Raw genomic sequence first — 22,828 nt, forward strand, 5'->3', positions numbered from 1 at the left:
TACTTGTCTAGAAAATAAACTCTATAACCGCAGTCTACATAACCAAACTGTAATGATTTTAAATCAAATTTTCATCTTTTATTGTCCAGAATCCAAGCAAAAAATTCTGTGACAATTGATATTCACTTACCTTTTCAGAAACAACTCAAAAGAGGTTTTTACTTTCACCTTCATTGGTGCTGTTCTATGTAATGTATATGAAGCAGAAAGGACTGCTTCATAACGTCACCCCTAAGCGATTTGGGTAAGTGGAGTGCAGAATGCAACCAGGATTTTGCCATCTCGCAAATGATTCTGTTTTCTGTGTCAGCTACTTCAGATTGTTGTGGAGTATAAGATAGTCAGAATGTTAACACTAGCATTAATTTTTCCAAGCCTGTTTTAACTATAACAGAATGTTTGTTATTACATGGACATTCATTTGATTTATGGCTCTTTAATTTGCATTTATAAGAAATAAGTCCCACTCACCAGTTTTTAGATGATGGCCTAATTTTCCACAAGAAAAACATTTCTTGTCATAGAGATTGGCCGTAGTGTGACTCCCCTTTATAGAATTAGATCTAGAAGCACACTTCTTGGGTTGAGAAACGCCCTTGAGTTAAAGATTTTTCTTGTCCTTTTAACCTCAATTCATAGTTTAAAAGTCGTTACTGCAATTTAGACCTTGTCTTCTGTTCTGTTGGCAAGTCATGCCATGTGATATAGATGGGGTAAAATTCTTAAGGCAATATTTGTAAAAGATCTGCAGATGTCATCCTCATATATTGTTTTGCCTAAGAGTGTCATCTCATTTGAAGTTCATCATATTTGGCTAGTGGAATGTCAGATTTTGTTTTAGTTTCAACCTTACTTCGTGGGCAGTGATGCAACTAGCTTCCCTAAAAAAATGTCTGTCTAGAAAAAGAATAATTCTTTTATTGGTCTCTACATTTGCTATGTTACATTAACAAGTATCTTCTGATAATAAGCACTTCCTGTCTCAGGCCTTACAAAGGTTGCATTAACAACTTGAAAAAATTATCTTTGCTTAAACATGTCTGCACAATAATATGCCTTATAAGGTTTTTAATTTTGTTTTTTTCCAACTTCAACAAATATTCCACAGATTGCCAACTAGACCAAAATCGGTTGATAATTATATTTAAATTTAAGTGTTGGAAATACTTATCTTTCCAATTGTATATTAGAAAACCACTACTTACTATGTCCAGTAAAACTCACTAAAATAAACTGAGATTGGTTACAAAAAACTATTTGAACACTCAACAAAATAACAAAAAACACAGACAGAATAAAAACATCATAACTAACTAATACATGTCTACTAAATAATATCGCAAATTATCGATTCTATTAAAAAGCCTCGGAAAATAAATAGAATCTCACAAAAATTAGAATTAAAAGTAATATTTGAAAGTGATGTTTATAAAACGTATGAACATTGTACATAAATATTAATACCCCTTTATAATTAGTTCTTCCTCTTGCTTATTAACATTTAATATTCAATATAAAATTTGTTGTTAGGAATGATTATGAATTGAATAAATCTATTATTGCTAAAGTGAATGTGCTAGTATTTCCTGAAGGGTGTTAGGAGACTTATGGTCATCTGGCTTTAGTTAAAGTTTAATAATTTATTTATTGAATTAAACATTTTATTTGTACATAATTTGAATTGTATGACAATGATGGTTAGCAAAGTATAACCTAATGTCAAACTAAGATATGAATAAAGAAAGATGTACAGACCAATATTATGAATCTGTTTCACAAACATGACAATAATATAATAAATAAGAGTTACATAAACTTGTGCTTATTGACATTTTTATATCTAAACAAGTTTGCATTGTTAATTTTTTTGAATTCTGCTTAATCTGATTAATATAGACGTTCTTTTTATCACAACTTATTTTAGTGATATTTAAATGTAATATTAATTAAAAGTATAACATGCTTATTTATACAAAAACTTGTTTGAGCCACATGCAGCTTACACAGCTTCTTGATGTGAGCCTTAGAGGGATCACATGATTAATTTTAATATTGTTTACAAAGTATTCTTTATAAATTTTCTTGTAAAGGAAAGTTATGTTTATAACTCTAAGGAAACTACCTATTTCTGTCTCCTAGTACTATTATTATTATTATATTACTTACATAAAACTAAGTTACAAAAACAATATTATATAGAAAACAATAACATTACATCATTCTCTTCATCATTTCTGTTATTTAATTATCAATTTTGTTATAATTCAATTCAGAACATTTTTACACAAAATCATGATCAACAAACTTTCTATTGAAGGTTTTATGAGATAACAAAACCAGTCAACAGTTGAAGTAATAGAGACAAAAGAAGGCATCACACAAAGTACATTTTGTCATCACCCTTTTGATAGTTTTTCTGAGGTTTCTCTGTCTTCTGTTAGCTTTATTTTGTGGCAGCCACTGCACCTCTGCCTTGCTGTTGACTTCTTACCTTCAGTGTTAATCAGCCTATTTACTGTTGCAGTCTCTTCTGTAGATCCATCTTGACTGACTTAAGTTTGCACATTATTGTCAAACGTCTGTAAAAAATATAAAAGCAATTCTTCCTAAATATTAGGATTTTCATTGGAAGTTGTTGTTTGATAACAAGGTCCTTCCCTCTTTTCTGTTTTGTTACCATTTTGTCTGTGTTTTGTTGAAAACATCAACACATCCTGTTAATTTTCAATTTCAATATATTTTTTTTACCTGTACATAGGGCTGTAACTACTTCACCTTTTTTCAGTTCGGTTTCTGTTAATTATTTAGTATTTCCTTTTTGATTAGCCATTTATGTACCAACAAGATTTGTATAACAATCATGTAACTGAGAAGCCAGTGATACACTATACCAATTTTCATGATAGTATTCATTCAGCTTCGAGTAATGGTCCAGCAAGCTCCAACACGTATTTTCCTGGAACCACTTTGCCTGAAATTGCTTCTTTTCCAGCATATGTCATGAGATTTCATGTGTAGCCACAGACAAGACATAATTTGAAGTTTCACCACGTGCTGGTGTCTTTCTTCTGGGAGAGTATCGATGAAAGACAAACTGTTCCCTAAAAAGAATTATTTTTTATCGATTCACATCTCTTCCTGGAGGATTCATTGCATCTTGAAAATTTGAGAGAAGCTAGTCGATGAGTTGTTGAACTTTGTACAGTCTCATTATTTGGTGCATTTCCATTATTTGAAGCATGGAACATTTTCAGAAGAATCTCAAATATTGTACAACAAGTTAACTTACTAACCTGGTTAGAATACACTTGCTATATACTCTGCATTTTACCAAGACCCATCCACGAAATTATTCTACAGAATCTTTCCATTTCATTTATATCAGGTATATTCCGTTTCTTCAATCTAGAGCTTTTTTATAATTATCGATTGCTCTTTTTCTCCTTCGAAATTCAATCTTTTGTTTTCCATAATGATTTGTCATTATGTCATTAAATTTGTCATTACCTTAAGAAATTGAAAATGCATGATTGATGAAAAGTGCATAATACACTTCTGGGAGGTTGGCGTCTGTACCTTTGCTGTTATTTTTCATCATTAACTAATAGTGGAAAAACATTGGGATAAAATATCATGTGTATCTAAGCAGTTAGATTTAGTTACATTAGAGTCATTATCTCCTTCATTGTTATCATTGTATAGGTGCACTGTTGAAAACATTGGAGCATTGGAGGCTCTAACGGTGAACACTCCAAGATAATCTCAGTTTACCATTAATAAAAGAAATCTGATTATCAGGAAGACTGATTATCAGTCAACGTTATCGAATGCCTTTTCTAGGTCTATAAGCGCCAAGTATGTTGGTTTGTTTTTCTTTAATCTTCCTTCTACTATTAATCTGAGGCCTAAAATTGCTTCGCTTGTCCCTATACTTTTTTTAACTCATACATATTATTATTGTTATTTCCAATTATTCCCCTTTAGGAGAGCACGTGACCTTGAGCCAGTCATGGCTTTACTCCCTTCTTCTCTTTCTAAAACCTTTTTATCTCTTCACTATGTTTCTTTTTCCTCTCCAATATCAATCTTCTTTCTATTGTTTGCCATTTTTGTTCTTGTTCAATTTTCTTATTTCTAATTTCATCCCTAAATTGTCTTTTGTGCTTGATTTCTTCTCCTGAGATGTTGAGTTGTTCCAGGTTGTCTTGTGTTTTTCTCATCCTAATGGACTTTAATTTACTTGCCTTGACGATGTTGAAAACTTTCTTATTGAATCTATCTTCACTCATCCTGCTGAAGTGTCATATGTGTTTTTGGTAAATGAATTGCAAAAAAGTCAATTGAAAAACCCTGTAAAATAAAGATCAATAAATTGATTAAAGCAAAGATTTATTTTTTGAATTAATGTATTAGTTTTTCTAAATTGCCTAGTTTTGATTTGAGCAGTCCAATTAGTTGGACATCTAGAAAATTAGCACCCTACTGTATTATTATTTTTCATTATTACCTTATATGTAAATTTTGGATTACATGCAGTTCATTTTTCATTTATTAACCCATTTCTATATATGTGTATATATATATATATATATATATATATATATATATATATAGATAATTCATTTATACACACATGCATGCACACACACACACACACACACACACACACACACACACACACATACACACACACACACACACACACACACACACACACACACACAGTGGATCCTTGAATCTCTCTTTCAAGTTCTCTAACTACTCTCTAATTTGGTACATTCAGCCTCATACCAGGAACAGACGTGGAGGACATGGTCCACCATGTCAGCAACCCTGCAATCCAGGCATAGACTTGAATTTACTAAATGAAACCTAGCCAAACTCATAAAAATAAAGACAACATGGAAATCCTAGCCAAATATTTCAACAAACTCCTAAGTTGTAAAGAACAAACATAATTCTTACACTTTAATACCAACACCCCAATGATAACACCAGCAGAAAACATCAACCCTCCCACAATAAAAGAAGTTTACCAAGCCCTGGGTGAAATGAAGAATTACAAAGCAGCTGGAGAAGATCAGACTTTTGTAGAGATCTGGAAACATGCAGGAAGATAAGCGAGTTTCCCTTCAACATCTGGATCAAAGAAGAACTAGTAGAACACTGGACGACAGTCCTCATCCATCTGATACACAGAAAAGGGGGCAAAACAGACACTAACAATTACAGGGGAATCATTCCTAGACGCAGCATACAAAATTCTTTCAATAATCATCTTCAACAGGATCGGTCCTCAACTCTAGAAAGAACTAGGAGAATACCAGGGAGGTTTCAGAGCCTGGATGAGCTGTCCAGACCAGATCATGAGTCTCAAGCTAATAATGAATTACAACAGGAGAAGAAACAGAGATATGGTCATAACACTTGTAGATTTCAAGAAAGCTTATTACTGCATCCACAGAGAATCCCTACTAAAAATTCTGAGACACATTGGACTACTTATAAACTTAAAACATGATAAAAATGACCCTTACAAACAAACTGTCCTGGTTTCACCGACAACTTGGCACTACTAGCAAACATCATTGAAGAAACAACTAAATTACAGGTATTAGAACTAATAATCATTGCATATAAAATTGGCCTCAAAATTTCATTCAAAAAAGACAAGATATTTTGCCCTAAATACAAACACGATTAAAAGGAGTAAACATAAATGGTAATAAAATCAAAATAGTAACCCATTTAAATACCTCGGAGAAATAGTAACAGACAACCTAAACTCCTCTGTACCTACTTTAAAATTACATTTAAATATTCATACCAAGGAAAAAGATTATATATGTAACTTTTGTCAAAGATCTTTTAATCACAGTTCTACTTTAAAATCGCATTAAATATGCATACAAAAGAGAAAAAGTATGTTTGTAACTTTTGTCAAAAGTCATTTAATCATAGAAACAGTTTATATACACATCTTAATATTCATACAAAACAGAAAAATTATGTTTGTACCTTTTGTCAGAAGACTTTTAATCAAAGTTCTCATTTAAAATCACATTTAAATATTCATACAAAAGAGAAAAATTATGTTTGTAACTTTTGTCAGAAGACTTTTTAATCAAAGTTCTTCTTTAAAAACACATTTAAATATTCATACTAGGAAGAAAAGTTATATTTGTAACTTTTGTGGAAAGACATATTATTCTAAAAAGAGTTTAAAGACACATATTAATAATATTCACACAAAAGACAAAAATTATGTTTGTACCTTTTGTCAGAAGACTTTTAATCAAAGTTATGCTTTAAAATTACATTTAAATATTCATACCAAGGAAAAAAAATTTATTTGTAACTTTTGTCATAAATCTTTTAATCAGAGTTCTACTTTAAAATTACATTTAAATATTCATACTAAGAAGAAAAGTTATATTTGTACCTTTTGTCCGAAGACTTTTAATCGAAGTTATACTTTAAAATTACATTTAAATACTCATACCAAGGAAAAAAAAATTAATTTGTAACTTTTGTTAAAATCATTTAATTATAAAAAGAGTTCAAAGATACATATTAATATTCGTGCAAAAGAGAGAAAATTATGTTTCCAACTTTTGTCAAAAGACTTTTAATCAAAGTTCTTCTTTAAAAATAATTTAAATACTCATACTAAGAAGAAAAGTTATATTTGTAACTTTTATCAAAAGACATATTCTAAAAACAGTTTAAAGACATTTGAAAATAAACAAAAATTAACAAAATTTTGAAATAGACGTCTGAAATCATATTAGTCCTATTACATTCCCAAATATATGCTCTGTTCACAATTGAAAAGGAGCTGCAAACCTAAATAATAGAGTGCAGAGACTTTGATGCCATGTCACTCGCCGTTCTCTGAATTGATACTTGAAAATTTACAGAGAAATTTTTGTAAGTATATACTGTCTAAATATGTATTTTAAAATGTTTTTTTTTTTTTACTCTACAAGTTACAATTTCCCTAATAAAATTAAGAATTAAAATAAAATTGTTACATTTCTTAAAGAAATTTTTTGTTTTATATTAAGAGATTTATATTAAAGATTTTTTTTTTTTTGACTGATGAATAATTCATTTAATTCTCTTATGATAGATTATTTTTAATATTTATAATTGTTTTTCGCAGGAAATATATAATCCTGTTTTTTCACAATTACTTTTAACACTTCTATTTGAATTTTTGCTGGATTATCCTTTTTGTAACCTAAACTTATTGTATAGGGACAAGGGAAGCAATTTTAGGCCTCAGATTAATAGTAGAAGGAAGATTAAAGAAAAACAAACCGACATACTTGGCGTTTATAGACCTAGAAAAGGCATTTGATAACGTAGACTGGAATAAAATGTTCAGCATTTTAAAAAAATTAGGGTTCAAATACAGAGATAGAAGAACAATTGCTAACATGTACAGGAACCAAACAGCAACAGTAACAATTGAAGAACATATGAAAGAAGCCGTAATAAGAAAGGGAGTCCGACAAGGATGTTCCCTATCTCCGTTACTTTTTAATCTTTACATGAACTAGCAGTTAATGATGTTAAAGAACAATTTAGATTCGGAGTAACAGTACAAGGTGAAAAGATAAAGATACTACGATTTGCTGATGATATAGTAATTCTAGCAGAGAGTTAAAAGTATTTAGAAGAAACAATGAACGGCATAGATGAAGTCCTACGCAAGAACTATCGCGTGAAAATAAACAAAACAAAAGTAATGAAATGTAGAAGAAATAACAAAGATGGACCGCTGAATGTAAAAATAGGAGGAGAAAAGATTACGGAGGTAGAAGAATTTTGTTATTTGGGAAGTAGAATTACTAAAGATGGATGAAGCAGGAGCGATATAAAATGCTGAATAGCACAAGCTAAACAAGCCTTCAGTAAGAAATATAATTTGTTTACATCAAAAATTAATTTAAATGCCAGGAAAAGATTTTTGAAAGTGTATGTTTGGAGTGTCGCTTTATATGGAAGTGAAACATGGACGATCGGAGTATCTGAGAAGAAAAGATTAGAAGCTTTTGAAATGCGGTGCTATAGGAGAATGTTAAAATTCAGACGGGTGGATAAAGTGACAAATGAAGAGGTATTGCGGCAAATAGATGAAGAAAGAAGCGTTTGGAAAAATATAGTTAAAAGAAGAGACAGACTTATAGGCCACATACTAAGGCATCCTGGAATAGTCGCTTTAATGTTGGAAGGACAGGTAGAAGGAAAAAATTGTGTAGGCAGGCCACGTTTGGAATATGTAAAACAAATTGTTACGGATGTAGGATGTAGAGGGTATACTGAAATGAAACGACTAGATAGGGAATCTTGGAGAGCTGCATCAAACCAGTCAAATGACTGAAGACAAAAAAAAAAACTTATTGTTTCTACCACATTGAGTTTCAGTGTTTTCCTCCATTCTTTTATGACTATCTAGGAAACAATTAAAAGTGATCAGAGTCAACGTAATCCGAGAATACCAAGAATGATGTATACATCCAAGAATACCTAGAAATAAAATCATTCATCAAAAGTAAAATTGTAAAAGCACATTAAGAAATTACTATTTCAACAACTGTTCAAAATGTCCTCCTTCATTGTTAACAGTACTCTGCTCATTTTAAAATTCCTTTGGTGGCTCTTTCACCGAATCTGGATTATTTCGTAGAATTTCAAATGCATTGAAAATTCTTGCCATCAATTCTTTTTGTAGTTATCTTTTCAGCATATACTATCGATTTCGTATGTCCACACGTATAATAGGCCATTGGAGTCAGATCAGGTAATCTAGGACCAATTAATTGGTCCTTCTCGCCTGATCCAGATGCTCCTAAATGTTACGTTCAAATAATTTCTAACTACTTCACAAAAATGTATAACAAACCCATAGTGTTGAAAAATAATTTCTTGCCTTGTTATTAGTGGAATGTCTTCTTAAAACTAGGGCAGGTTATTTTCTAAAAGAAAATACTAGTTTCCTGTAAGGCTACCATCAAAAATAAATGGTGCAATCATATGCTTATCAATAATGCCACACCAAACATTAACAGAAAACCTGTGTTGAAAACTGTATCTACTAGCACGTGGATTTTCAAAATTCCATTGATGTTTATTTTGAGAGTTATTAACTCCATCTCTTATAAATGTTACCTCATCAGGGAATAAAATAGAACATACTTAATGACAGTTTTCTTGAAGCCAATGACAATACTTTAGATGCAATGCAAAGTCGCCAAGCAGTAAATTTTGAACCTCCTGATAGTGGTACAGGTAAGAGATTTTCTTTAAGTATTCGCCATACTGTGCTATGTGGCAAACCAATGCAATTTGAAATTTGTCTAGTATTAAGTCCCGGGCTACATTGAACTTGCTATATCACGTTCTCCTTGTAAGCGACACGACATTGTTCTTGTCTTTCAACAGAATAAGAATGTGTAGGTAAAGAACCAGTTCTGCGTAAACAATGGAAAGCTGAAATTAAGGTTTTGATTTGGAACCCTTATATTAGGAAATCTTTTTTGATATTGCATTTTTGCAGCCAAGGAGTTACCATTGCAATAACCATAAATAAAAATTGTTAGCATATTCCTCATTTGAAAACTGAAATGAAATTTTGAGATCGCGGAACACAAAACACTCACCTTCACACACACACTGCACAATTGAATACAACTTTTAAAAATGTACAAAACTACTCACATTCTGTAGACAAATTATGATTGTTTATCAGCTGTTAAAACCAGCTTATGAAATTAAAAATAACAAATTTATTGTACCATTAAAATTTTTTTTTGACAATTGTGGATAAAGTTATTAAAATGGTGTTTTATCTTACTTTTTTCTGTGGATCTTATTTTTGTTAAATAATTTTATTTTTAGATGTTCTCAGATGTTAAAAGTATTATTCTTTCTGTTTGAAAATTAATGTATTTTTTCAGCCACATTTAGGATATTTTGATGTTAATAAAATTAATTTTTTGTAGCTTTGTTTTGCTTGCTAATGGTTTATTTACATCATTTTGTTCAGAATTAAATTCTCTACAAGTTTTGTGTAACATTTTTTACTTATTTATTACCCATGTAACAAAGTTATTGCACATTATGTGCCATAGAGTAAAATAAAACCATAATGAAATTCAAGGAATGCAAAAAAAAGGGGTAAGCTTGATTGTTTCTTATGTTTTTTGATCTGACAAATTGAATAAAACAGGTTTCAGAACTCTTATCTGTAGTGGTTTATGAAAAAACTGGGCTAGAACACAAAACATTGTGGTGAAAATCCCATTTTGTTAAATTTTATGTAACCCATGTAACAAAGTTATTGCACATTATGTGCAATAACTTTGTTACATGGGTTTGCTGGAAAATTAATTATCCCCAATAATTCCACCAATTAGTAAAATATTGTATCGATGCTTTATTAATATTTTTATAATCTGTACAATCTAATAGATCAGAATAATAAAAGGGAGGTTGATTTTTTGATTTTTTCAGAAAAATGGATGATGGACTTAAGCAAAAATGGATTCATTTTGATGATAATTATTTAGAAAGATGATGTGCATTCAAAATTCATTAATTTTTGCATGTTGTTTTCTCCATGCTGATTATAATTATACTAAAAAATCACTTTATTTTAGTTTTTGACTTATAAAGATTTTAAAATCAAAAAGTAGTGACAGGAGTAGTGTTTTGAATTTGTATGAGCATTTACATTTTTTCTTTTTCAAATGATCTGTATATAATTTTTTTGCTATTTGTTCTTAAATAAATTTCATTGAAATTTGTATCAACCAATAAGATTGTAAAGAATGTTATTAAATTAGTTTGAGGAATTTTATTTCATATTTCTGCAAAGATTATCATAACTGATTTGAGTTATTTTCAGCCCTTCATTCTCAAAACTACTTTTAGCACTCCACAAACGCTAAACCCAAAAATTTACTACATTAGAGTGACACTTTTTTCTTGTTTGTTGATGATTAACACGATGACCACAACAGCATATGCCAAGATTATTCTCTTTTGAATGCACATCATCTATCTAAAAAGTTATCTTCATTTTTCTTTAAAAAAAAAAAAACAGTAGTTGCCATTCATCTGTCTCATATTATGTATAAAGATACACATGAGAACTATTGTACTGTAAATATAAACATATTTTACACCAAATTAATATGCAGTTTAAACAGTATTATAGGGTGGGTGGTTTTATTTGTATAGTGTAATAAAATTATTATAAGTGTATATTCAGAAGTTTTATTAATTTAAAACTTTAAACTTTTTTTATGCACATATCGCTTGCTAAAGGGATATCTACTTAATCCCTTAAAAGAGATTGGAAGTGTCAAAAACAAGTATCGCTTTGTTGAGGTGAAGCTTAATTCCAAGAATATGCGTTAAATTAATTTCAAAAAGACTTTAATTCAAAAAAAGTTGTTTTAAAAAATTTACAGATAATTGGCATGGAGAGTAAAAAATAGAACTGAAAAATCGCAAACCCAACCCAACATCGTGATATTATTTTATTCTGTTTTTAACATATAAATAGATGTTTTTGCTTTTGTAAAATTAATTACTAATTTTCTTATCATTAAACTATTAAAATCCTGTATTTTCATCTTTCACATACCATTTAATTCATAAACTATCTACAATGTCGCTCATCATAGAGTTCTTAGTTTGCTAGTTATAATTATTATTACATTATACACTTTCTCATAATTGAATACTTTCTGGATCTATGGAAAATAGCTGAAACCAGGCAAACCACCTAATGACATAATATCATATCAGCCGATTAGCATGTTACCTGCACTTAAAAAGTTTTCAAGAAATCTACTTAGATGATTAAAACCTTTTTAGAACAAAGCAAACTAATATCTGATTCCAGATTGGCTTTCAAACAGATCATATTACCATCGAAGATTCATAGTCATTGCTAATATTCAGTTAGCTTTATACAAAAAACAGCTGTTCTACTGGTTTTCTTGATATCTGCTAAGCCTTTAGATTAACGGTGGTACACTGGTCTTTTTGAAATTAATCGGCATCTACCTTTTCAGTATTTAACATTTTCATTTCTTTTTTAAGTAAATGATATTTCAAGGTTAAATTCCAGACTGAAGTGTCTCTACTATTTTCCATAAATACAGGCATTCCTCAATGAAGTGTATTCCTCACACACTTCCAGTTTACCAAATTCTCCCAACACTAAAATAGCAGCTTGTACTGTGTAAAAGTAATTCACACGTCACCAGACATCATGTTACAGCACCTTCAAGAATAGTTAAACAGCATTGAGCATGGTGAAAAATGTGGCAAATAGTCTAATGAAAATAAAAGTATGCATGTTAGTTTTATTCTCTGAACAAATGTCCATTTGTTATACTCGATGACATTCAGCTACCACAATCAAATTCTAGAAATACTTTGGTATTCACCTTGACAAAAGGAAAATTTGGAAAAACGAGAATAACTGATTACTAAATTTTTTCAGTTGTACTGGATTCTAAATTGAAACTCAAAATTATCTCTGAACAAGTTAATTATTTACAAAGCCATATGGCAGCCGGTTACTGAGAATATTAACAGAATCTGATGCAATTATATTATTTTTTAATCCAAAGTTTATCACAACTCACAGATTTACATTTTTTTTATAAATAATAATATAAATGACTCCATATACCTACAATTCCAGAAGAAATCTCACCTTATTAATCAAAACTCAACAATCATCCAAATGTTCTGATAATTAATCTTCAAACTGCATTTGACACTTATATCCTTTTTTAAAATTCAAGATTTTTAAGAAGTAAATCCTTCTAAGAGAAGTATGAAGGAATTATTTTTTTAACCTTTGCTGTTAAGCTTTTCTCCTTCAAGACATTTGCAAACATACATTCACCTCATCTATACATTGTCCCGAATGAACAAATTTTAGATACCTACTTGCATTAAAAAATTTTATATCAGCTGATGCTTATTTCAACCACATTCTTAAGTAGGTTTAAACTGATTTAAAAAATAAACCATCCAATAATGTCATCTGACACCAGTGTGAAACAGCTGTGAGGTAGACTGTTTCCTTATTTGAATACTAGATCGTGGATGCTGGTGTTCTTTGGTGGTTGGGTTTCAATTAACCACACATCTCAGGAATGGTCGAACTGATGATGTACAAGACTACACGCTTCATTTACACTCATACATACCATCCTCATTCATCCTCTGAAGAATTATCTAAACGGTAGTTACCGGAGGCTAAACAGGAAAAAGAAGGACGGTTTCCTTAACCCATCAGGTTGGTCTAGTAGTGAACACATCTTCCCAAATCAGCTGATTTGGAAGTTGAGAGTTTCAGCATTCAAATCCTAGTAAAGTCAGTTATTTTTACACAGATTTGAATACTAGATCGTGGATACCGGTGTTCTTTGGTGGTTGGGTTTCAATTAATCACACATCTCAGGAATGGTTGAACTGAGACTCGACAAGACTATACTTCATTTACACTCGTACATATCATCCTCTGAAGTATTATCTGAATGGTAATTACCGGAGGCTAAACAGGAAAAAAGAAGACTATTTCCTTGCTCAATTCCTGTCGTGTCATGGCTGCTTCAGGCCATACCTGTAGCGCAGCGAGTACGATTTGTGGTTTTATTGTGGCACCTTCAATGGTGTTGAAAACGTGATCTTCGTGTACGTCACGTAGCCGAATCCAAGGGCAAGCTATGTGGCGGTAATGGACCCCCTAGACACAAACAACATAATTGAATGCGATTTTCAAGTTAGTGAGAAGCATCAGAGTGTGTAAGGTGGCTGAGGAATAGAATGGTGGCCAGCCTGCTGGAGTGGTGGGCATCCATCTGCGTCAGTTAAATTTGGTTAACCACGTTCCAGAGGCTAAACAGAAAAAGAGAGAGAGGTAGCTAGTAGTGCCCACCGGGTTGGCCTAGTTTAATTCTTCATCACAAATCATCTGATTTTGTCGAGAGTTCTAAGGTTCAAATCATAGTAAGTAACTGCCTTTACTAGGAATTGAACCTTAGAACTCTCGACTTCAAAATCAGGTGCTGTGTTTAATCGGCCACTTTTTTACACGTCCATTTCAATTGAGGAAATGGAATTCTATTATTTGTTTTTCAAACTACAGATAAGTTTGTTATATTTTTAATAATTCAAAAATTTTTTTTAATGTTTCGTTCATTTTTTTACTCATTTTCAATTTTTTTTTCATTCTTTTTTTTATTGTTTAAATCTGGTTATGGTTATTTTTTTATTACTTTTCATTTGCTGTATTAAACAAACAATAGAATTTTGTCCTAATTTTTATCCCTTAATATTAATATTATTTAATAATAAATCCGATTGCTTGATATGTTCATGCATCCTCGGGCGTTCAAATAACGCGCCAAGAGTAGTGTGTGGCGCGTGACTACAATCGGCCTGTTTCGTTGAAGTTAGGCATCCTCACTTGCCTGTCGCGAGACACAAGTTGCTGGGCCGGCTCCTTCAGCTGAGTCCGCCGGCCAGGGTGATTGAAGCCCGTCGCGCTGGAGCTGGAGCGGGAAGGTAACGTCCACGTCCAGGGGCTACCTCGGCGGTCCGGCCAAACCTGCTGCTCCGGCGGGTTTGTTGGCATCCGCCGATATTAAATTAGGCATGTGGCAACAACACTAAAAAAAGACAGCTAATATCTTATAAAATATTTGAAGTATATTTTTATACAAAATTATATATAATTTTGCTTCGGTTTGTCGTTACAGAATTATGTATTTTTAAATTGATATCATCTCCGACCGTCATGGACAAAAATCTATACAGAAATTAAAAATAATTACTAGTTTAATTTATTAATGAAAATGATTTTTTGATGTTTAACTATTACGCTTTTGTGTTGCATTATTTTTATGTTTAACAAAAAGAACATTATTATTATTAAATGCTGACCTATTATTATTATTGTTTTTTTTATAAATTAATAAATCTCAATCGCTTCTAAGAATTTTCTGAAAATTTCAGTAAATTTTTACTTTTATTTTAAACTTGTTTAACTGTTACGTGAATGAAAAATTACGAATTAAGTCTGTTGTGCAAATCATATGTATTTATATATTTTTTCCAACATTATAACGAGATATCGTATGTATTGAAGTGTACAATTGCGTGTGTTGGCATTATTTATCAATAATTCTTGACTTGTTAGTGTGAAAGTGTTGTAAAGAAAAGATTTATATCCTAATTTCAGTATTACTTATTTATTGGTTTTCATTTTTGTTTATCTGACTAAGTAAGTAATTTTATACCATTCTTATATAAATTAATAAAATTTAAGTTGAGTTTTTGTATTGATGGATTGGTGGTGTGGGCTTTAACTTGTGATAAAAACTCATTTGAGAGCGTCGTAAAATGGTTTTTTTAAGCAAAAATTCATATATCGTGGGCATATTATTATCATTATTAGTTATTTTGGCACACGAAGTTTGTTCCACCCTAGTGGTTTTTAACGTATACGCCATTACTGACATGGTGTAAATGAAGGTTAGCGAGCATATGTTAAGTTTCGTTAAATTATATTTATAAAATAAAAAATTGTTATATCAGGTAATTAGTTTTGATTATTTAAGTAGTAAATAATTGCAATAATTACTGAATTTACTACTTAAATACTCAAAATATTAACAGTAATGACTGAAACGTAAGGGGTGGAACAAACTGCAAAAGTGCCGTAATTTTCTTTCTATTTATTGGAAATTATAATACTTACTTTCTTATCCGTTATTCCCCGATACTAATAAATAAAAAAAAAAAAAACAGTTGATAGTTGACCAGTTTTGTAATAGACTGTTTAAGCTTTCCATTATATTACAATTAATGGAAAACAGATCTGTTTCATGATAACTCCTAGCAAACGTCAATGGTTTTTAGTTTGTCAAGTAGAACTCGCTAAAATAAACTGAGGTAGGTTGCAAAGAACTATTGTGTCCCTGAACCAACCGTGAAAACCATCTTCACAATTAATTACATACACCTGCATAATAATTTCGCAAAACTGTCGATTCTATCAAAAAGTCTCAGAAATTAACATTTCACAAAAACAAAAATTATAAGTAATTTATGAAACAAATAAAACACGATTATTGTACGAAAGTATTAATGATCCTTAACTTTAGGCTCTCAGAAATCGATAATTAACATTGAATTTTCATACGCATGACTGTTTTCATACCTTTAAGCAGATGAGTCCTTTCGTAAATATATCGGTTGCCTGTTTTTCAGATTGAATGCTTCCTTCTTTCTCCATCTTTCTCACATAATGGCATCTAGTTTTCTTTATTGTAGAACATCGCTTTATTTTTAAGTTTAATGGCAATCTGATTATCTATTAAGAGAGTTTGCTTTGGATTGACATTAAGTGTAACAACTTTCTTTTAGATGTCAAGCCAAACCAACTATTTGGTTGCCTCTATTGTACAAATATATGCAGCTTTCGTAGAAGAGAATGATATAAATTTCTGCAATTTACTTTTCCACACAACTGATCTACCATTGGATTTAAGGAGAGTTTCGCCAGTCTTCCTTCAAATGATTGTCACCAACATAATTGGCATCACTGTACATCTCAATTTGCCCACTGGCTTTTTTTATTATATGTAATGCCATTTTCAGGAATAGATTAGAAATATCTGAAATTTCTTTTTACCAAATTAAAATGGGCCTTTATTGGTTGAATCTTTGCTCCAGTTGCAATATTGAAGGCAAAGCTTAAGTCTGTTGTTTTGCCTGATGCTAAATAATTTAAGCTTCCAACAATTTCCCTATCATGTTCACCGTTGGATATTAGAGGAGAGGTTCCAGGTTCCCAACCAAGTTCAGTTGGAAAGATTAAGATTTGCAGTCACTAAACCCATTTTTTTTTTTGTAGAATTATCTTTGCATGTACTGACTGGTCCATCTATAAATTTTTCAGTGCCTGCATTATGGCAACGTGAGAAATACAGTTAAATGCATTTCTCATGTCTAGGGTAATGAGAGCACAAATACCCCGCCGACTGCCTCTCATAATTCTCCTAGCCACCGCTAGCACAACAGTATTGAGAGCAGACGTTCCCCTGCAAAAGCCGTATTAGCTTGAAGAGAGCCCACTCCCTCCTATACTATTGTGGTGCTGGAGCATGTGCTCCAGTACACAACACAGCAGTGGCCATTCCGTGTATCATAACCTGTGGCCGGTAAGAGGAAGGAAGCGCGGGAATCACAAATGATTCTGTTTTCTCTTTCAGCTACTGCAGATTGTTGTGGCGTATAAGATACTGTCATAGAGTGTTAACACTTACATTATAATTTTTCCAAGCCTGATACAACTGTATCACAGTGCTATTAGATGGCCATTCACTTGATTTATGATCCTTTAACTTGCACTTACAACAGATAGGTCTCGCTTAACAGTTTTTAGAGATTGCCTAATTTTCCACAAGAAAAACATTTCGTACCATTGTGATTAGCATTAGCATGACTTCCTTTGTAGAATTAGATCTTGAAGCACACTTCTTGGGTTGAGAATCGACCTTGAGTTAAAGATGTATCGTTCATTTTAACCTCAATTCATAGTTTAAAAGTCGTTCCTGCAATTTTAGACCATGTCTTTTGGCAAGTCATGCCATGTGATATAGATGGGGTAAAATTCTTAAGGCTATATTTGTAAAAGCTCTGCACATGTCATTATGATGTATTGTTTTGCCTAAGAATGTCATTGCATTTGAAGTTCATCATATTTGGCTAGTGGAATGTCAGATTTTGTTTTAGTTTCAACCTTACTTCGTGGGCAGTGATGCAACTAGCTTCCCTAAAAAAATTTCTGTCTAGAAAAAGAATAATTCTTTTCTTGGTCTCTACATTTGCTATGTTACATTAACAAGTATCTTCTGATAATAAGCACTTCCTGTCTCAGGCCTTACAAAGGTTGCATTAACAACTTGAAAAAATTATCTTTGCTTAAACATGTCTGCACAATAATATGCCTTATAAGGTTTTTAATTTTGTTTTTTTCCAACTTCAACAAATATTCCACAGATTGCCAACTAGACCAAATCGGTTGATAATTATATTTAAATTTAAGTGTTGGAAATACTTATCTTTCCAATGGTATATTAGAAAACCCACGTGGTCTATTCTCCATATCTAATTTGTTAATAACCAAAAACTGCCCACTACTTACTATGTCCAGTAAAACTCACTAAAATAAACTGAGATTGGTTACAAAAAACTATTTGAACACTCAACAAAATAACAAAAAACACAGACAGAATAAAAACATCATAACTAACTAATACATGTCTACTAAATAATATCGCAAATTATCGATTCTATTAAAAAGCCTCGGAAAATAAATAGAATCTCACAAAAATTAGAATTAAAAGTAATATTTGAAAGTGATGTTTATAAAACGTATGAACATTGTACATAAATATTAATACCCCTTTATAATTAGTTCTTCATGGTTATTAACTTTTAATATGTAACATAAAATTTGTTGTTAGAAATGAAGATGAATTGAATAAATATGTTATCACTAAAGTGAGTGCTACCATTTCCTGATGAATGCTAAGAGACTTAGGGTCACGTGGCCTTAATTAAAGTTTAATTATTTATTTATTAAATTAAACATTTTTATAAAATTATGTATACATGATTTAAAATTTATGACATGGTGATAAGCAAGGTAATAATGTAAGGTAAGGTCATAATGTCGAACCAAGATATGAATAAACAAAGATGTACACACCAATATAATGAATCTGTTTCACAAACATGATAATAATATTATAAATAAAGGTTCCATAAATATGTTTATTGATACTCATATCTAAACAAGCTTGTGTTGTTCATTTTTTTGAATTCTGTTAAATCTGATTAATTATCATTTAGTATTTACCCCATTTTTGGTAAAAGATTTTGAACCTTTATTAGTGTGGACATGTTAAAAAATACATTTATGCTAAAATCACGCTCATTTTTTAACAAATTGTAATCGGTTGAAACTGACCTGTCTGCTAATATTTTATTGTATTCTGTTACAAGGTTTTTATCTTAATTTATATGATTAAATCGTTTATAACATTAGTTATACCGCATCTAAGTTGCTTCCGCATAATTTTGCTGTTTTATTTTTAATTATTAAAATTCGATGTAACTTTCATTGACGGCAGAAGTTATTAGTTGTGCTCTCTTAAGCATCGGGCATATGCATAAAACTGACATCAGGGGAATGAGACGTTATCTTTTTTCAAAAGTCATTTAAATGTAATATTTATTAAAAGTGTAATAGAGATGCACATTTATACTGGTTTGAGCCACATGCGGCTCACAGATGCCTCCCAATGTTCTTCAGTTTGTGGCATGAGATCGGTGTAAGCCTTAGAAGGGCCACATGATTAATTTCAATATTATTTACAAAGTATTCTTGTATAAAAAAAAGTTATATTTATAACTCTTAAAGAGTTTCTTTAAGATATGTACCTATTTACATATCTTAACTGCTGTTATTACTTACATCATACTGTGTTATAAAAAACTATTTACAGAAAACACATTACATCATTTACATTTAACATTGTCAATTCTGTTCATCATTCTGTTATTTCATTATCAATTTTGTTCTAATAATTAAATACAGAACATTTTTACTCAAAATCATGAACAACAAAGTTTCTATTGAAAGTTTTATAAGAAAACAAAATCAGTCAACAGCTGAAGCAATCGAGACAAAAGAAGGCATCACACACATAACTTTTTGTCGTTGCCCTTTTGGTAGTTTTTTCTGAGGTTCCTCTGTCTTCTGTCAGCTTCCTCATTTTGTAGCAACCACTGCACCTCTGTCTTGCTGTTGACTTCTTACCTTCAATGTTGATCAGTCTATGTACTGTTGTAGTCTCTTTTGTAAATTCATCTTGACTGACTTCAGTTTATGCATCATTGTCAAACGTCTGTAAAAAAAGGTAAAATCAATTCTTCCCTAAATATTAGGATTTTCATTGGAAGTTTTTGTTGTTTGATAACAAGGTTGTATGAAAACCATTGACAATTGAAGTTCCAAACAGTATTTCAAAAATGATTTTGATACCACTTTATTGAATGTAGATGGCTGGTATATGCTCATTTGGTCAGATAAATCAATAAATTCTTTTGCAGAGTTGTAGTCTGTTACCACCTTGGGTTTCATGATGTCCTTCCCTCTCTTCTGTTTTGTTACCATTTCGTCTCTGTGTTTTGTTGAAATCATCAACACATTTCCGTTATTCTTCTATTTCAATATATATATATATATATATATATTTTTTTTTTACCTGAATATTGGGCTGTAACTACTTCACCTTTTTTCAGTTTGGTTTCTGTTAATTATGTTGATTTTTTCCTTTTTGATTAGCCATTAATGTACCAAAAAGATTTGTATAAAAATCATGTAACTGAGAAGCCAACAATACACTTGTATACCAATTTTCACAATCCAGCTTCAAGTAATGGTCCAGCAAGCTCCAACACATATTTTTCTGGAACCCCTTTGCCGGAAATTGGTTCTTTTCCAGCATATATCATGAGATTCCATGTGTAGCCACAGACAAGACATAATTTGAAGTTTCACCCCGTGCTGGTGTCTTTCTTTTGGGAGAGTATTGATGAAAGACAAGCTGTCCCCTGAAAAGAATTATTTTTCATCGATTCACATCTCTTCGTGGAGGATTGATTGCATTTTGAAACTTTGGGAGAAGCTAGTCGATGAGTTGTTGAACTTTGTACAGTTTCTTCATTGTATGGTGCATTTCCATTATGGAACATTCTCAGAAGAATCTCAAAAATGTTGGCTTAGAATCTCAGTAAGTTAGCTTACTAACCCGGTTAGAATACAACAGATTTACTATATACTCGGCATTTTACCAAGACCCCATTCACAAAATTTTCCACAAATCTTTCTGTTTCATTTATATCAGGTGTATTCTATTTTTTCAATCTAGAGCTTTATTATAATTATCGATTGCTCTTGTTCTCCTTTGAAATTCAATCTTTTGTTATGCATAATGATTTGTCTCATTACCTTAAGAAATTGAAAATGCATGATCGATGAAAAGTGCATAATACACTTCTTGGGGATTGGCATCTGTACCTTTGCTATTATTTATCATCATTAAGTAATAGTGCAAAGGCATTGGAATAAAATATCACGTATATCAAATTTATTAGATTAAGTTAGATTTTAGATTCATTATCTCCTTCATTGTTATCACTGTATAATTCATTGTTGTAAACATTGGAGCATTGTAGGTTCAAACAGTGTACACTCTCAGTTTGATCTGGAATAAAAGAAATTCGAATATCGCTGCTGCTACTTACGCCAGCCGAATTACTGACAGAATCAGACATTCATAATTCTATCATAACTTTCCTCTGAATCGCTCTACAAACCTCTAATTTTTTGTCTTGTCATTTACAACTGGTTTGTCAAATTCTGATCTGTATTGAGAGTTTTCATGAGAATCTGTGCAAAAATCAGCATTATTACTATAAATCATTTAAAAATAAATCAAAACACGAAAACGTTGTGCTGGAAAATACTAGAATTAGGTTAGGAATAAAATATCTTTTTTAGGCTTTGAATATAAATTTGTTAATTTACCAATAAACAATTACAACTTTCTAGTTTGTAGAGAATTTACTTCTGACGAAATGAATGTGAAATAACATTTATTAAAATTAAACAGAAATTTAGTTTAATAAAAAACAAAACACACAAACTGAATCTGGAGCTAAATGAAAACAAATAGAAAACTTAGCAGTGGCAGAAAATAATTGTTAAAAAATATATTTAAAGAATAAAAATCACATACATTACCACAAATCAAAGAATCAGTGAGCCAAGGGTCATTTCACATGGCCTCTTAGAGAGATTAATTTGAGCCATGTATATAGCATCATCTGTTAATATCATTGGTCTGTTCTTGTGTTCTTAAGTTTTTCATTGAGAAAGCTTGCATCAGCATCAAATATAACCTCACTTAAGCCACCATAAAACATAGACAAACAAAAATCATTAAGGAATTATAAGAGAGCTGTTTATGACAGGTGTAAAAGAGTCAAAGGTATTTTTATTAAGGTCTATTTTTATTATGGTTATTTATTTTAATTTTGTTTTTCTTTACAGATAATGAATGTGCCTGTAAATAATACTTTTACTAATGAAGCTGTGCTTCTTAATAAAAATATTAAATTGGTGACTGAACAGGATAATGCGGTACAAATGATATGGCTTCTGTTACCAGTGACTGAAACTAACACATCGCATGAGCATGTAAGCTCTTTTCTTTTCTTTTTTATTTCTCTTCTGCATATCTTCTTTCCTGGTTTTCCAACAGTTCTTCATTCTTTTCTTTATTTTTCCCTTCTTTTTTCTAGCTTTCTGTGAAATCTTTACTGGTTTTCTGAACATTGTTCTGTATTGAAAAAATATTTTTATTTTCATTTACAACCACTGAACTGTATTGATATTTCCATTCTTTTTTTCGTTAAATGTGGTTGAAAATCTGTTTTGTGAGACTGAAAAAAGATTTGGCCCTCTTTTTTCTGATGAAATTGACCTTTTCTCGGTTTCATTGTATATGTAAATGTTTTTGTTACTTTGGTTCTAGAATCTTTCTCAAGTTTTTACTGTATTTTTCTATTTGATTTATTTTATCTGATTTCAAACTGAAGATGCGTCTGATGATGCAAACAGGGTCCTCCGGTTTGATTACTGTATTTTAGT

General features: G+C 31.1%; 1 protein-coding gene across 4 annotated transcripts in view; it reads left to right on the forward strand.

Annotated features, from left to right (window-relative positions):
- LOC142320418 (uncharacterized) overlaps window positions 1–22,828 on the forward strand; it is a 117,297-nt gene that overhangs the window by 76,520 nt on the left and 17,949 nt on the right. For 2 of the 4 annotated variants that reach the window (XR_012755379.1, XM_075358134.1), the window contains exon 6: window positions 22,229–22,375. Coding sequence is in view for 2 of the 4 variants with exons in the window: in XM_075358134.1 (XP_075214249.1) it covers window positions 22,229–22,375 (147 nt within the window). In the remaining 2 variants the exon portion in view is untranslated. Of the gene's footprint in view, window positions 1–15,185; window positions 15,323–22,228; window positions 22,376–22,828 lie in introns of those variants that run through there. The other 2 variants (XM_075358132.1, XM_075358133.1) reach the window with 2 other exon arrangements.

The sequence above is a fragment of the Lycorma delicatula genome, chromosome 2 (assembly GCF_047948215.1).
Source record: "Lycorma delicatula isolate Av1 chromosome 2, ASM4794821v1, whole genome shotgun sequence".
In the NCBI taxonomy this organism is placed as follows: Eukaryota; Metazoa; Arthropoda; class Insecta; order Hemiptera; family Fulgoridae; genus Lycorma; species Lycorma delicatula.